The following is a 17,939-nucleotide window of genomic DNA, read 5'->3' as shown; positions in this document are numbered from 1 at the left end:
ATAAGAATGAAATTATTCTCAGATCAACTAGAGTATTCAAATCAGGACATTCAAACTGCAGCTGAGTCTCTATCATCCTCTTCCAGTGATGAATTAGATTTTGAGAAATATTTGGATAATATTGAAAAGGCTAAGGCAAAGCAAATGAAAATAAAGAACCAAGAGTCTTTAGATATAAAAATGAAAAAATACAAACAAGATTTAAACACAGCATTTCAAGAAACAGATAAATATGATTGCTCTTGCAAGACACCTCTTTTAGAACTTATAAAAATCTATCCTGAAAAGTTAAAGGAAGTAGCCATAATAGTAACAGCTCTTCTTCTTACTCAAGTCAGTGTGGAAACACTATTCTCAGTTCTGAAGTTTTATTGTTTCTTAAAACTTACTAATGCCAGTTTTTCCATTTCATAATAAATGCTAATTAATATAAAAAATTTGCTATGTATCAATTTTTTTCTGTACCATCTATTACTATCCACGTGTATATGTTAACATATATATGAAGGAGTTGGAGTCATTAAAATTCCAGGAGTCGGTCATTTTCCCTATCGACTCCACAGCCCTGGAAAATACACTCTGTCTGAGAACCATAAACATCGAGTTCACCATCATCCACAAGTTGCAGCATGGCGTTTGCAAAATTATAGCATGCATTATTGGCATTTGGACTGAGGGGTTGGTGAGTCTGAATTTTGTACGTGAACATGTGAAGGCTGTCATGCATGAGATGGTGAGTGCTCATTCTTCCGAGCCCAGCAGAATATGCAACACAGTGTACGGGAGTCCAAGGCTGCTGTTTTACAACCTGCTGTACAGCTTCAGCATTCGATTCTGTAACTGCAAGGCTTGGCCAGCCGACATTTCCAATACGGTCATAATTCACACTCCCCGTTCGCTTGAATTTTTGGAACAGAGTCCTTATCACATTGTCTGATGGTCCTGTTCTCACATGAAATTTTCTTTGGAAACTGCGCCTTGTTTGAACAAAACTTTGTCCCAGGTGGTGGAACTCTAACACAATAAATACCCACTGTTCAATGGAAAAATCCATTTTGGTAGAGCGGACATTGCAATCTCAACAGCACATGCTATCAGCTTGATGACGAACTATGGAATGGCAAGCTGAAATACTTTGTTTTAACTATACCTGTTACAGATCGCCTGCAGCGCCATCTGTGGTTGAAATTTGGTGGGATAAAATTCCCTGATTTCCTAAGCATAAGGCTGCAAACAATACATACCTATCACATTCCGTCTTTTTTTTTTTATTGATTTAAAAAATCCATCAGTCATTTTGAGGACACCCAGTATGTTGCAACAGTTTGCTATTATTAAAATGGACATAATGCAAGAAGTTTATTAAGCATATGATACTTTTAAGTGTAAGATTACTTACAGTCTTAGTAAATTTTTTACCTACTTAGATTAAATAGTAGCCAAAATTTCAAAATCCAGGCATAAAAATATATTTAGAAACCTAATATCTTTCATAAATCTAAGATGCAACAAAATAAAAGCCGCAATGCATGTTCCACTCTCATTCCTTCATATTTGTCAATACAATGTACACTGCGTAAAAAAAAAGGGGAGACAGTTCTATATCTCCCGTTCTACTGGGCCGACAGATGAAATTCAAATTGCGTTCGCCATGTCTCGAAAGCGCGACTTACGATATATATTAGATTTATATATAGCTCTATTCTAAGATAGTTATTTTGACACGAAACTGGACTTTTTCTGAAATAACATACCAATTTTTTCCCATATTTCGATTCTATGATTCTATTATGTCTAAATATGAAATTTTGTAAAATTTGGTGCAAAAATTATGGAGAAATTCATTAATTAATGGTGGCACTTTTTTTCAGTTTGCGCCAAGAATCGTTCACTTGGCAAACTTCTTAATGTATGGCAAACTATTTTCCTTTCCCGTGAGAGGAAAAAAATCACAACGTTCTTTCTTTAAAATAATGTTCTTCATATTATATTTTTAATTATAATTGTTATTATTTTAAGTAATTTTTTCTTTTTCAAATTTCATTTTAATTGTTTATGTTGCGTAGTTTCTTTCGAATACCTGTTTTAAAATTTTCTATTTACCCATTTGAACTGCATAGTTTAAATATAAGGTGCATCGTTGATTTTTTTTCAAATAGTTTTGGGGTCACAGTTATTATTTTAGGTAATTTTTAAATTTTTAGACTTTTATTTTAATTGCTTGTGTTGCATTGTCTCTTCAAATTTTCTATTTATTCATTCGAACTGAGCATTTAAAATATATTTATTAATATAAATTTTACAGGATTTTATTTTATTTATTTGAATTGCGTTTCTTTAGGAAGAATACTTTGTCTCTCAGACTACGATGCATCTGAAAACTGAATATATTAAATACAGTAAAGCACAGTTAACACGCCTTTCAATGTTCCTTTCAGAAAAGATATATAAATGAGAAAAATGTATAACCAACATTTTAACTTAGAAATGATTTGCATATATTGCTTTAAATAGCTGTAACATTGTGCTCATTGCCTTACACAATTTTATCAAGATTTTTTGCTACACTTAGTTTCTTAAAATGTTATTCATATTTTAGTCAAATATTTTATTTTTGAAATTGCTAGAATCAATATCATAAGATTAAAAAGTTTAAATTTAAAAAAAAATACTAAATTTTATGCAAAAATTTATTTTTTTCTACTTAATGTCTTGCTCTTTTTCTTCAGGCATTCTGCAAGTATATTAAAAAGCATCCAACTTTTCGAAAAATCTTGGTATTTTTGATATTCGTTTTAAATAAAGTTATCGCCTTCCATTTCATAAAGGCCCACAAACAGCCAAGTGGTAAACTCGCTGAACACTGGTAGTTCGCTCCGGAGTTCGAATCCCGGCGAACGGCTGGTTGCATGGGCTTTTTCATGGTTTTCTCATTGTAACGTGTATGCCAGCTAGTTTCCTTTAGAAAGTTCTTCACAAAAGGCATCCCTCCTTTTTGGGCAGATAGCCCTGCTTTGCCATAACTTAATACTCCAATTCAATCCATTTAATCAGTACTTGGTCTGAGCCTTTATCAGTCTTTAGAGGCTAAGCATTTTAAGTCATGAGATGAAAGGAAAGACTGGTTTCATCAAAAGGGAAAACGTCTTTAGGTGACATCCATATACATCACTGGATAAACTCCTGAATATTCAGATAATTTGACTAAGAAATCATGGGATTCTCCGTTCATGATGATATGATGTTCTATAACTTAATTTAAATTTATACAAACATATAGTCAAAAACCAGTCGCTCTTCCCTTTAATCTGCAATGATATCATTTTTTGTCTTTTCCGTTATGGACAAGCTCAATTGATGGTATTTGCTGGTGTACACGTCCAAGTGTTTTCTCTTTGAACACCCAAATTCCTTGAAGTATTCTGAAAGTATATTCAAAAGCATCCAACTTTTCGAAACACCTTGGTATTTCTGACAGCCAAATTCCCCTTCAAATTTTTGCTTACTTTTCTCCCTAATTTTCTTCTTTCCTTCTACCTTTATTTTCAGTGAAAATTAAGAAAAATTACGTTTTTTCGATTGTTACACTTCCATAAATTTTGCATTCTTGTCATTTTTTTAAAAAAATATCAATTACATCAACTGTGTTTCAGTTGAAGACAGCTTTTCATTTTATAGGCATTTGAACTATAAATAAAGTTTAAAGCAAAGTCCAAAGGATAAATATTTTAATTAAAAGATTTTTTGCTAAATGACAAAGAAATAAAACAGTCCAGCAATGTTTATTCTGTACCACTGAGTGACCTGATTATAATATCGGCTACAAAAAATCTAAATCATATTAAAGATTATGTTTTTTATACAGTCTATAACACGAGTGAAAATTAGCTACTTAAAACATTCTTTCAAAGAGGATTAATGTAAAAATTTATACTTATATATATAACTTTTAAAGCTGGGACATAACCTAAACTATCAACGTCCTGTTTGCTTAAAAACATTGTGAAAATAAACATCAAACAAACTTTCTCAGTTTTAGACAATTCAATTTAAATGCAGTCAAAGTAAAGTAGAAGACGATAACACGGTGAAGGTAAAAATTTACTCTTACAAATATTAAAAAAAAAAAAGAAAAAGAAATTTAAAAAAAGTTTAAAATTTGAATAATATCATCTATAATTTTAAAAAATTAGCTTTTCATATAGTATTAATAAATATTTATTGTGCATGACTGAGGGAAAAAATTTCATATAATTAATTCTCTGTAAAAATTTATTCAAAATTTAAGGTTAAAAATAGCTGTGGCAATTCACTGTAACAAAAATCCATGAACCACATTTGCCGTTATTATTGCTAAAAAAAAAAGATGTCAAATTTCAAAATGCGAAAATATTTCAATTCGTGTATATCTTAGAAAATTTTGAATAAAAAAGTCTAATTTTTTGCAGATATGCTTAAAAATACACCTACTTTAAGATGATGGTAAAAATTTTATAGGTTATAATTCAAATTTTTTTTTTTTTTGAAAAATTTATAAAAATTATTTAAAAATAGAAATTTTTAAAATAAAACACAAAGAAGAGGGAATTTTATTTGGAATGAACCTAAATTTTGAAATGTGAAAGGAAAAATCAAAAACATTTAGTAAAAAAAGACATTAATAAATATATGCCAAAATCAATTAAATTGAGGAGGTAAAATTTTGAGAGCTAATTTTTTAAAAACTACTGATACGATTTTTACAAAACTTGGCAGTCTGGCATAATTTGAATTGTAGAATTGAAATATGTAAAAATATCGACCCAGTAAAACGGGAGATATCGAACTGTCCCACCACCACCACCACCCTGTAATAATACTGTAATATGCCACCTACTGCTTCTAGTCAGTTATTTATCTCTTACAAGGCACCACTAAAATGCTATTTTTAAATCAAAATGTGCAATAACTTAGCAGGGAAAAAAAGATTAAGAGAACAACTAACTGTAATGTCTTCATCTTTTTCAAATTTTTTAAAAAAAAAAAAAGAAAAGAAAAGAAAATAGAAAAGTACTTGCATTATACCAAACATACAAAAAATAACATTTAATTTATTGATACCTTTCTCTACTTCATATATCGTAGAATCAAGGTTTAGCGCTATTAAATTATATCATGACCTAACAAAGAAAGCATCTGAATACTGCCAAAAAAGATCTTTTGTTTGATACAGGACTGAACCAGGTACCAAATATTAGCCTTGCAGCATCAGCTCTAACAATCCCATTAATAATTAATTAAAATTTTTACATTTAATTTTCATTTTCTTCAACTTAAGCTGTTCTTTTAATAAATTTATGTCTATTATAAACATAATGCAAAGTATAAATAAGTGGATAGATTCAACTACATATTTTTTATTAAACCTCCACTCAAAAAATTACCTTGCAGCTGCACTAAATTAGTTACTGTAAAACTGGTGGGCAGTAAGGAAATTTGGTACTCTTCTGTTATCAAGACGATCAGAAATGCATGTAAGTATTGCATGTGTGCATGTACGTATCTGTGTGTGTACACACACATATATACGTATATATATGCATTCATGAACACATCCATCCATACATACAGGCATACTTACATGCCGAACAAATATTAATTTAGAAGTGAAACAACAAATATCAGCGTTATATTTGCAATTTTTCACTGGACTAGTTTCGATGTTTTTACCGAACCATCATTCTCAGCTGCCAAAGAGCAAATGAACGAAATAAGATATAATGATTAGATAAGAATGGTTGGACAGGAGTTAAGCTATTGGCACCATCTATTGATGAAACAAGAAAACTAAAACATAATTTCCTTAAAGGCTGAAGGTAAATATGCATTGGAATTAGGGTCGCTAACTAGAACAGAGAGATTTTTTTTAATGTGAAAGGCCTTTAGAAGACCTTATTCAACAACGGAACATGTTTTTTGAATAATTTTGGCTGCAGAAAAATGGAAAGTGTGATTTTTGAACTAACAATGCTGAGCAACAGAGGACTTCTGTGTTTCCTTTTTCCTAACATATGCTAGCATTCCTAATGTTCTTTAACATGAAACTTAAAGCTCTAGTTAAAAGCTAAGTTGTACTATGCAACTTTAATTTATTTTAAGCTTTCTTCTGAGTTATTTTACTTAGATATTCAAGGCAAGATGGTAAGTCACTTGATCGCTTTACGGGTCCAACGGTTAGAATATAGTGGATGCATACACCTATTTGGTTAGAGCTTAGGAACTACACTATTGTGCCGCCATCTACCGTGTTACAAAAGATGAAGAAAAGATTAATAGAAATATGAAGAGTCACACGTGAACATGTCACAGCTACATTTGCGAAATAAATTCATTTTAAGCTTTTTAGTAGGGACAGATATGTTTTCTTTCTGTAACATTGGTTTTGATTTGCCATGCATTTTAAAAACTGCCCAGAATTAAACATCTAGGTTAAAAAGTTTGGATGGTAGAGAGATAGAACACGCACTTTAGAAAGTGTTTATATAGCCCGGCATGAACTACTAGATTTATTAGGAATAGGTTAAGTATGTCCAGAATTATCGTAATGATTCAAATGGTGGTTTCGAGAATTTTTAAAAATGTGCATGAACTTTGTTATCTATGTCTAAAATTATCAGGAGAATTCCAGAGATACTTTCAAGAATTTTCAATAATGCGCATGAATTTCCTTATCTATGCCCAAAATTTTTTAAACAATTCGAGAGATAGTTTCAAGAATTTTCATTTATGCGCTTCAACTTCATTATATACGGCTAAAATTTTCGGGACAGTTCAAGAGATAGTTTCGAGAATTTTCAATGATGCACAGTGTACTATAGTTTCGAGAATTTTCAATGATGCACAGTGTACTGATTACTGACAAAATTCTGGCACGCTGAAATATTGTATCAGTCAGGGCCGTCATGAGAAATATTGATTATTTAAATACCACTGAAATTGCAATCATATTCTTTTTTTGGTAAATTCTTCTATACTAGGTAAAAGTAGTTATTCGAAAGTCTGGGGAAAAAATTTTAATGATTTAAGGTTAGAATCCAAAGATTCGAATAATCTTAGTATGGTGGTCCTTATATTAATTGTGTGGAGAAACAAAATTACTTTTTAAGCAAAAGCCTAAACAAGTTAATAGCTTATTTAAAAAAAAAAAAAAAAAAAAAAAAAAAGCTTTCTTGAATAACATTTTTTCTGAAGTGCGCATTGAAGTATATCATTTAATTTATTCTTTCTAAACGATTTAAGGATTTCTAATTTACTCAAATAGTAACATTTTTAATGCAAGTGTAGACCAATGAATATGCTTCCGATTCATTTTACTTCTACTAAAACAAAACAACAATGATTATAAGCAGAGAGATAAAGGAAATCAGAAGAAAATATTTGATTTCTCTACCTGAAGAAAAAACGCACATTTGCCCAGTACAAGAGTTATAAATTTTTATTTTCTTGGGATTTAATTTTTCTGAACACAAAACAGTAGACATAACATGTATTTATTCATATTTATATGTAATAATATTAATCACATATTCAGTAATTTACTTCAGCAGTTTCTTTATATTAAAAAACTCTCTCATTATTTTTAAAATGATATAAATTTGGACTTGCGGCTCTCGAAATGTTCCTAAAATCTATCATGCGGCTCCCATCGTCTTGAAATTTGGCCATCCCTGGTATATAATATCCACATATGGAAGTCCTTTTATTCAGACAAAAGGCATACACTTTTTATATTTTTGTAATTGGCAGAATCCATTCCATTTCTTAAGCTTTATAGTTTTTGGAATGTCACATCCCAATCTTCTTAAACATAAGTTAATCCTTAAATATAAAAACCATAAATATGTTAAATCTAATTTTTCTTTTATGTAAAATTAAGAATTTGTGAATTAATGTCTTTCATAAAATTAAATCTATCACATTACTGAGGAAGCCGCCCAGACAGGAAAGTGGTTAGTGATTCGCATCGCCGTACTCCACAGCCCGGGTTCGAATACCGGAGATGGCGTAGGTGCAAATTGTCTCTCCTTTCATAGGCGACAATGATGGCCCACCTATTACATGTCTCAATAATAAAGTGAGGACTTGTGCCCATCATTGGGGGCAGGGGGAATTACTGAGGAAAATAAAAAATGGAAAGTTGATTAAAATAGTTTAAGTTGTTATTATTATTATTATTATTATTGAAGCCAAAGCTCCCCCTTTTTTTTAATTAAAGATCACCGCTGGGCCCAAGAATGAATCATCATATTCAATAATATAATATCAATAATTTCTGGCAATGATGACAACATTTTAAATCAAGAAAAAGTCAATGCATGCATATACATGTTGACAGAAGATTAATGTACTACAGCGTATAAAGATTTCTAGAAAGGGGGAAAAAATGAGTATCAATGAAAAACACAAGTTGAATATTATCCATTATTGATAATTATTATTATTTTTATAATATTAACTGTGAGGGGAGGAAACATGAAAACTAACAAAAAATTTAAAACTCACCTCATGCACGGGGCTTTTATTCTTCTTTAAATTTTTTTCAGAAGAAAAATGTCGACTACTTTCACTGTCAAAAACTTCAGCTGTCATGTTCTCTGTTTTCTCTGCAGAAGTATCAGTGGCAGCATTGGAAATTTCAGCCTGAAACTTACTTTCCTCTGGCAACGGAATAATATCTGGAAGCCGGTATTCAAAAGGAGATGGATGAAAAACGGTAGGAACTGGTTCAGCGATGTTTTTCGTAGTTTCAGTAGCTTTCTGTATTAGTGGAGACTCAGAATTTGTTTCATTTAACACTGTATCCAACTGATTAACTTTAAAAGTTTCATACTTTTGAATTTCACCTTTTTCTTCATTTGATTTACTAGGAATGACAGACTGAGATGAACTTTCATGAGAAACACTGGATATATTATTTTCAAATGGCTTTTCTTCTGACATGGTACCTTCCTCAGCTTTGTTATTGTCATTTGTGCTGCTAAGAGATTCCATATTCTGAGGACAAAGTGAATTAGTTAATTCAGTAGTACGTTCCACAGATTTACGTTCTTCACTCTCAGCCAGATCAAACTGAGAATTTTCTGCCACAGATTTAGATTTTGATAAATATGTTGTGGCATATGTTGGAGATGGGGATTTCGGTGAAAAAAATACAAATTTTAAATTGCACTCATTACCATTAATGATCTCCTGTGAAACTAAATTATTGTTTTCTTTTGTTTCTCCTGATTTTTCATTCAAAATATGACTAGAAGCATCCTTCTTATTTCTTGGTACGTCATGAATAATTTCACAGTTAACATTTTGTGAATTCACACTTTTTTCTACACTTACTTGTGGTTCTGTGTCATCACTTTTATCACTTTCATTGTTATATTTATGTTTTTGGTACCTGAGCAAATCTGCTTCCAGTGCATTGAATATCTTCTTTTGCTTCAAAATTTCTTTCTCAGATTTTTGCTCAGGTACATCATTAACAATTTCACTGTTATTTGGCGTATCTAAATGCTTATCTATGTTTATTTGTGGTTGGGTATCATCTTCATCACTTTCATAATCATATTTTTGTTTTTGATACCTGAATAAATCTGCTTCCAGTTCTTTGAATCTCTTCTTTTGTTTCAAACTTTCTTTCTCAGATTTTGGCTCAGGTTTGTGCTTTCTTACATCTTTTTCTTCTTTTCTTTGCAAAGAGTGGGAATCTGATAATTTTCTTTTCCGTGAATTTGATTCTAAATAGTTTGAATAAGATTTTCTTTCAGGAGTAGAATCTCTGCGGCTTCTTCTATCACTTACTCTTCTGTAGCTATCTCTTTCATTTAACCTTTCTTCAACATCCTTTGAAATGCTACCTTTTACAACTATTTTACTTCGTATAGGAGAACTGTGGTGTTTGTCTCCACGTACAGGGCTAGTATTATGCAGCTTCCTGCTAGCATGGAGGTCATTTAAGGCTTGCCGAAACTGTCTACCTCTAGCATCTGCATCTCTTAAATTTCTTTTTGGAGATTCAGGACTATGAATAAAATTTCATGTAATTAGAAAAAGGAATATAAATTAAAAAGGTTTAAATAATATGTCCTAATAAAACACCTCATACTTCTGCTATAGGTCCTTATAATTTTAACATTAGGATTCAAGATATGGATATATATATATATACAACAAAATAAAAACTGATTATTTTTATGCAACATATACACTGATTAGCCAATACATTATGATCATGCCAACGTTGTTCAATGGACTCGTCTAGATGATGTGGAGGGCACATGATTAGGTGAGAATGATATTTAACTTCTACTGGAGAAGGTAACGAATCATTCTTGCCCTGACTTTTATGAGTATTGGGCAAAGGCTGCTGATCTAAGTCAATTTGATAAAGGGCAGATTGTAATGGCCCAAAGACACAACGAGTATCTTTGTAACTGCACGAATGGTAAGTTGTTTATGATTTGCCATTGTATCTATGCAGAGTGGATAAATGACGGGAAAACCAGTGCAGGCCATGGTGTTGGACATCCACGCATCATCAAAAGTGACTTTGGAGAGTGCCCTGTGTTTGATACAGCAAAATCGACACCAAGCAGTGGCTCAGCTGATTCAATACAATTCAATACAATGCATGTCATGTACAAGTGTTTTGGAACACACATTTCAGCAAACACTGTTGGATATAGGACTACGCAGCAGATATGCCTCTCATGTACCTCTGTTGACCAAGCATCATTGTCAACTATGCCTACAGTGGGACTAGAAACATTGAGACTGGACCATGGATAAGTGGAAGACTGTTGTCTGATCGAATGAATCACAACTTCTCATTCATCATGTTGATGGTTGTGTCAGGGTATACTGTCTTCCAGAACAGTTGCTCTCTCTCTGTACAACAGGTGATACACAGGCTGGTGGTGGCAGTATTATGCTTTAGGGGACATTTTCATGGACGACTCTGGGACCCTTAATTGTGGTGGATCTGACCAAGAAAGCTTCGGGCTATCTGAACATAACTGTGAATCAGTTACATGGCATCTGTCTTCCCAACTGGAAATGGAATCTTTTAGCAGGACAATGCCCCATGTCACACGGCTCCCGGATGAATTCCAATTATCATTCTGACCACCTAGCTTGCCGGATCTTAACCCAAAAGAGCACATTTTGAATGTCATGGAGTGGCAGCTCAGAGCTCAAATGCCATCGTGTCGGAATACCTCGACTTTTACATGACTTGCTGGTACAGCTTGTCTCCAGTCATCTACCAAAAACTTGAGGCATCCATGCCTGCAGCTGTTTTGCAGGCTAAAGGCTGCGCAACACATTATTGAGTAGGTGGCCATAATGTTTTGGCTCTTCAGTGTGTGCATAAATTGCTACAGACTTATGCCGACATAAATTTCATTGTATCTTTAAAACTACACAGAAATTTGTCAAAACAATATAATACAAATTCACAACAAACTAAAACTGTAATTTATTAAAGATAAAAATAATCTTCAAAATAATATATAGAAACAACTATGCATGTTCTTCCTGATAAATATTAAAGACCAGAAACTCTACTTAGTACACATCAGAAAACTCTACCTAGGACTAAGAATTTTTTAATGTATTAATTACTATATAAGGTAAATCAGAAAGAATCATAATATTATAAATAATGTATTTGGCCTATGTATGCATCAGATTAAACTTTATCTATCAATGTTTCCTGTAAATCGAATTAGTATACATGGTACTTTTCAATTAACCAGACACCCAGTTTCAACATGTAGTAGAATTGGCATGTGTTTGGTGTATTTTTGAGTATACATGCAACAATAGCCAACTAATGCATGTATGCATGTACAATGGCAAGTGTTTGAGTAAGTGTGGATTTACATGCTTTATAAAGCTGCCATTTCACTGAATAGAATCAACAATCTGAAAAAAAGGGGGGAATATTGGACAAACAGGTTTCCCCCATCATTTTTTTTTTTTTAATTTCTTATAAAATGTTTTATTATTAGTATTCATCAACAGATTGGTATCTGGGTTGTAAAGATAGCCAAACAAACGTTTTTTTGTTAATTTACAAAGTTGTTAAACAGATGGCAACATTGTGTGGTGGTGCAGATGATCAGCAAACAAATACATTTAACTAATACATAATTCACAATGTACTTCGTTTTCAAAATTGTGGGTTCTCAGCAAAAAAAACACATTTCATGTACTGTAGCATACAATGACAATCTTAATCATGGCTTAATACAGCTTTTATTTAAAATTCGGTTATGGTCAACCAACAAAGCAGAGCATTTTACGATACTGATAGCTTCGAAAGACTGGATGGGAAATGTACAGGCAGGACTAAAGTTTTGGCAAAAAATGTAAATAAATAAATAAAACCAAGAAATGATATGTCTAAGCAGCCCTAAAAAGCTAGCATCAGTGACATTTCACAACAGTTTGTTTTGAGAATGAAATCGATGTTCAAACTACACAAGCTATAAATGCTGTTGGTTTACATCTCGGATGAGCTAAAGCTGGCCCATGGTCTGAAAGCAGTCTTTCTAATTGCTACGCCTATGATTTTTAGGCTACTACTGACATCTGACCTTTAATGAACTAAATCTGTCCAATGCCATCACATAAGACATGTTTCAGTGTTAATTTGATGTACACACCAATTAAATTGTTTGCTGCAGTAATTTGCAGCATGCTTCTTTTTAACTTATCTAAAATATCAAATGATCTATGACAATTAAAAAATTATATGCAGAAGCGTTCATAATGATGTGAGTACCTTTCAATGATGATGCCCACCAGCGGCCAAACGGTAAAATCGCTGAACACTGGTAGTTCGATCCGAGGTTCGAATCCCGCAAACGGGCTGGCTGCATGGGTGTTTTCGTGGTTTTCCCCAAGTGTAACGTGTATACGAGCCAGTTTCCCTTAGAAAGTCCTCCACGAAGGCATCCCTCCCCATAGGCAGATAGCCCTAGTGTGCTTTGCCATAATTAAATACACCACACCACCTTTCAATGATGTTCTAATGAAACTACCTTGTCTTTATGAGTGTTCATAAGCATGGTGGAATAGTATTTTCAACAGAACAACTAACTGCAGATCCTTTCTAACAATAATCTATTGCTATTTAACAAGACTTCCAAAAAGTATAATCATTGAGCTAACCAGTGGCTAAGACTAAAGCCATGTAACTAATATGCTTCAGGTTCTATTCCTGATGGAACAGGCATTACATTTTAATAGTTTTCTTAACTGTAAAGTAAAACAAAGGCTATTTTAAGTCTTCTATAAAGGCTTCTTTTCATATGCAAATAGCCATAACTGAATAATCTAGTCACTACCAATGAAGCATAGCTTTGATTAAAATGGACCTCTTAAAAGTACATACCATATCTGTTCAAGGGTTGAACTATATGCAGTGTTTTATATGAAACTTAAATTTGTGTTTCACTACCTTTATTACTTGAATGCAATTTTTACACAAATCATTGATTTTTTATTAGTAAATTAATTGTTTTCGACGATTAAAACTAAAAAACTGAGTTTTAAAAAATAATGAAAGGGACACTTGAATAGATATATCCCAGTTTTATTAACAGGTAAATCATAATCTTCATTTTTTCAGAGATGTTTAACACACTGTGCAAAAGCATGCTCATTAGGTTCTTTTTCGTGACAACAATTTTAATACAGAAATTAAAGTATTGCACAGAACAGAATTGTACTCACACAGAAATTGAAGTATTACATAGGTTCATTAAACTACATCATGCAAGTACTACTTCTGGTACATTTCTTTAAATTGAACCATGCAGCTACAACTAAATTTCAAGAGTTGTTTAGTTTTACAGAATTAGTCCCATTAAAAAAAAAAGAAAATTATAAGATAGTAAACATTATTCGATACTGAAAACTGCAATTAAAAGCAATAAATAAAATTAATAAGAAAGACTCTCTGAAAGAAAGGTCCCTCATTATATAAAAAACTTGACAATTTTACCAAAAGTAAACTAAAAAAAAAAAAAAAAAAGAGTCTAATAATTAGTAACAGAACATTTATTATTTTTATTTATTTATTTTCAGATATATGATTCATGACCTCTAATGCAATCTACTAAAATTATCCTCAACACAGCCTCAAGAAAATACTAAATAAAATTTCTTTGAAATGTTTCCATAGGCAAAATCTATGAATTTTAGCCTATTTATTTCATTACTCAGCATTTACAAATTTCACCTCCCGACTCCTCACACGCTAAACGTATGAAGACATATATATGTTATGCTTCACATATAAAACTTTAATCAGTATAAACATAATAAGTCTCACTTTTGTAAAAAGACCCAGCTTTGCCAGCATTAAGCCTCTTTTTATGGAAGTTATGGATAAATAAAAGTCTGACGTAGATACCATGACTTCTTGTACAGCCAATTAAAACATATATATTTTTTGCAGCATTTCATTCAAACTTATTTCTTTGCATCATTTTAACTTAATTAACCATTTTTTCAAGCCAAGTCAAAAATGACATCAAAAATTGCAACTTTTGAAATCATATATCCTGATCAATTTTTGTCATATGCGAGTTAAACTTCTTGTATTTTTATTTTTCCAAAATGAATATAAAACTTTCCCAAATACAAGTATAGGAACCAGGAGATTCCATTAAAAGTTAGATTTCTTTTTCTGTTGAAAATTATTATTATTTTTTTTTTTTTTTTTTTTTAAATTTGACATTGTTAACACATGAATATTTTCAGCATTTAAAATACTTCTGTAATTGTAAGAATACGACTATGACCAATGATTGTGAAAATAAAGGCCAAGTAAGGACTTTAACATATAAAGGGGGCTGGGTGTGCGTAAATTTATATATATATATATTGGGTCATATAAAGTCTCTGCAGTTTTTTGCCACTAGATTGTGTTGATGCCTAAATATCCAGCAACACTCACCCGATTGTCTAAAACGAACATGTACTTAAAAGGTGACATTTAGCTTCCATTGTTTGTGAAGATAGTTTTCTAATTCGCTGCTCATGTAAAAAGTTCTATTGATTTGAAAATAAGTGAAATATCTGAAGAAATACACTATGTGATGCTTTTTTAATATAAAAAATGTAAAAATGCTGCCAAAACATACAGAAAAACTTGTGAAGTGTATGGTGAGAATGTTGTGAGTGAACGAAGGACCCAGGAGTGGTTTGCTTGATTCCGTTCTGGACAGTTCGATGTCAAAGATGCACCTCGCTTTGGTTGGCCAGTCACAGAAAAAGTCGATGAAATTTTGCAACTGTGGAACAAGACTGTCATGCAAACTGTCAGAAAATAGCTGAATTACTAAACATAAACCACATGACAGTTTGGAATCATTTGAAAAGAGCATACCACAAAATGAAACTTGATGTTTGGGTGCCACACGAATTAACGCAAAGAAATTTGATTGACTGAATTACCATCAGTGAAATGTTGCTGAAACGCAACAAAATCAAACCCTTTGTTGAAGTGAATCATTACAGGTGATGAAAAACGAGAATATCAAACGCAAGCGATCATGGTCAAAGGATGGTAACCCTCCACAAACGACTTCAAAGCCTGAAATCTCAAAGCCTGATTGTTGGACAGACAAGGTTATGTTGAGCGTTTGGTGGGATTGGAAAGGAACTGTCCATTAAAAACTGCTGCAACCTAGGGAAACCATCAACTCGGCTCTGTGCTGTACACAACTCGACCGTTTGAAAGAAGCAACCCAGAAAAAGTGACCAGAATTGGCCAACAGAAAAGGAGTTGTCTTCCATCATGACAATGCACGCCCACACACATCTTTGATGACTCGGAACAAATTGATGGAGCTTGGCTGGGAAGTTTTGATGCATCCACCGTATAACCCAGACCTTGCCCTGTCTGATTACCATTTGTTTCGGTCTCAGCAAAACTCTCTTGATGATAAAAAATTGACCAATCGAAGCACTGCTGAAAATCATTTGGCCAAGTTTTTCAACAATAAACAACAGAAGTTCTACACAGACAGAATTATGAAGCTACCTGAAAAATGGCAAAAGGTCGCAGATAACAATGGTCAATAAGTACTTGATTGAAATTGATTTTAAATAAAGAAAATTTTTGTTAAAAAAATGTACCAAAAACCCATGGAAACTTTTTATATGGACCAATATATATACATAATTTTGGTACTGTTGATTGCAATGAAAGAGGTGCAAAACTAGATGTTACAGCAATTCCACATACAAAATTTCAATGTTCTATGGCTAATCATTTTTGGGTTATGCAAAATACATATGTATGTATGTATAGACATCACAAATAACCCATTTTACAATCTGTCTTGGAATAGAGTCCCTTATTCTGTCCGTACGTACAGATATCATGCAAAAAAATAGTCAAAATGTTTAATTTGCTTAAAATCTGATAATCAAAATTTTTCATGATTATAATACTTTCTTTACTTCCTACAGAGAAGTAAAAATTTTAATTTTGTAAATTACAATACTTTCTGATTATCTGCACAGTCACGGAAAATAACTCATTGCCCAATTTCTGGCTCGGCCAAAAATGTAAATTTTGAAGTCTTTATGGCTCAAAGGTACTATTCTGTTCATAAATAATAATAAAAAGAAGGATTTTATAAAAAAGAATAAATTTAGCAGAAAAAATAATCTATACGACTGATATCTATATTTTTTACTAATTGTAGATATTGTTCATCAAAATGGTGATTAAATATACAGCCTGTTAATCCCACATACACATGTATTATTTACAGATGCACAAGTTAATTATTGTCACAAGTACACTAAAAAAATGTGGCAATCCTGCTAAATATTGAAATGAAGGGCTATATGGATAATAAGAAAGTACCAAAAAATTATTTACACATGTAGAATGACAAAATCATGAATAATAAGATGTGTATTTAATTATGGCAAAGCACGCTAGGGCTATCTGCCTGAGGGGAGGGATGCCTTTCGTGGAGGACTTTCTAAGGGAAACTGGGTCGTATACACATGGGGAAAACCACGAAAACGCCCATGCAGCCAGCCCGTTCGCTGGATTCGAACCTCGGACCGAACTACCAGTGTTCAGCGTCTTTACCGCTCGGCCGCTGGTGGGCATGAATAATAAGAAATAATGAGTAATAAAACATAGGTCTAAAGAATGATAATTGGTTTGTTATTGCTACTTCACTGAGAAGATCATTAGAGTGAGATCAACGGTAACATTAAAATGGATTGCACTAATTAATGCACATAAAAATCTTCATTCTTTTTACTTAACAAAACTACTAACAAATATAGTTATGACAGTTTTCTAGGGAGCATCTGCTATTTGTATTTCATAAATCGTTAAAAATATTTTACAACTCCTTTTATAGAAAATAACAGTAGAGAAAAACTTCAAACACTATTTTCAGAACGCAACATTAAAATTTTAAAATCTTGAAAAGTTTTTCTTACCTTACAGCCCTAATTCTACGGTTTTCCTGTATACTGAGACGTGCATCCTTTGGTTTAGGATCGTCATTAGCTTTTACGGTTCTTAAAATGAGAAAGAAACAAAGCATTAAAAAATGGAAACACTCAGAAATGCTGAATAAAATTCATATGTAAAGGAAATGCTCTGCTTAAACTATCAGTAACAGTTCACAATTGTTTTGATGAAAATAAATAAATATGAAGCTGCTATTCAATAGCTTCAGATTATAGTGAAACACCTAATAAAGCAATTTGTTAAAAATTGTATTAAAAATAAAATAAACATTATTTTTTATTACAAAGTACAGCAACCTAATGTTCATAAACTCACCTTCCAATTTAAGACATAAAACAGTTTACACCTAAACAGTTACAACATAAACTTAAAAATATCTGATTTT

The 17,939-nt window shown here is 32.1% G+C and overlaps 1 protein-coding gene across 2 annotated transcripts in view; it reads right to left on the bottom strand.

Moving 5' to 3' along the window:
- The window catches only part of LOC118190275 (uncharacterized), a 126,725-nt gene that overhangs the window by 12,821 nt on the left and 95,965 nt on the right, over positions 1–17,939 (bottom strand). For both annotated transcript variants that reach the window (XM_035360973.2, XM_035360975.2), the window contains 2 exons: positions 17,521–17,601; positions 8,542–10,054 (listed from right to left, as the gene is read on the bottom strand). In XM_035360973.2, coding sequence (XP_035216864.1) covers positions 8,542–10,054; positions 17,521–17,601 — 1,594 coding nt within the window. The remainder of the gene's footprint in view (positions 1–8,541; positions 10,055–17,520; positions 17,602–17,939) is intronic.

Source organism: Stegodyphus dumicola, chromosome 5 (assembly GCF_044657685.1).
Source record: "Stegodyphus dumicola isolate Sdum_Otavi_A_Nest chromosome 5, ASM4465768v1".
NCBI lineage: Eukaryota > Metazoa > Arthropoda > Arachnida > Araneae > Eresidae > Stegodyphus > Stegodyphus dumicola.
Note: the sequence above shows the minus strand (reverse complement) of the source record. Positions and strands in the feature narration are given on the sequence as shown.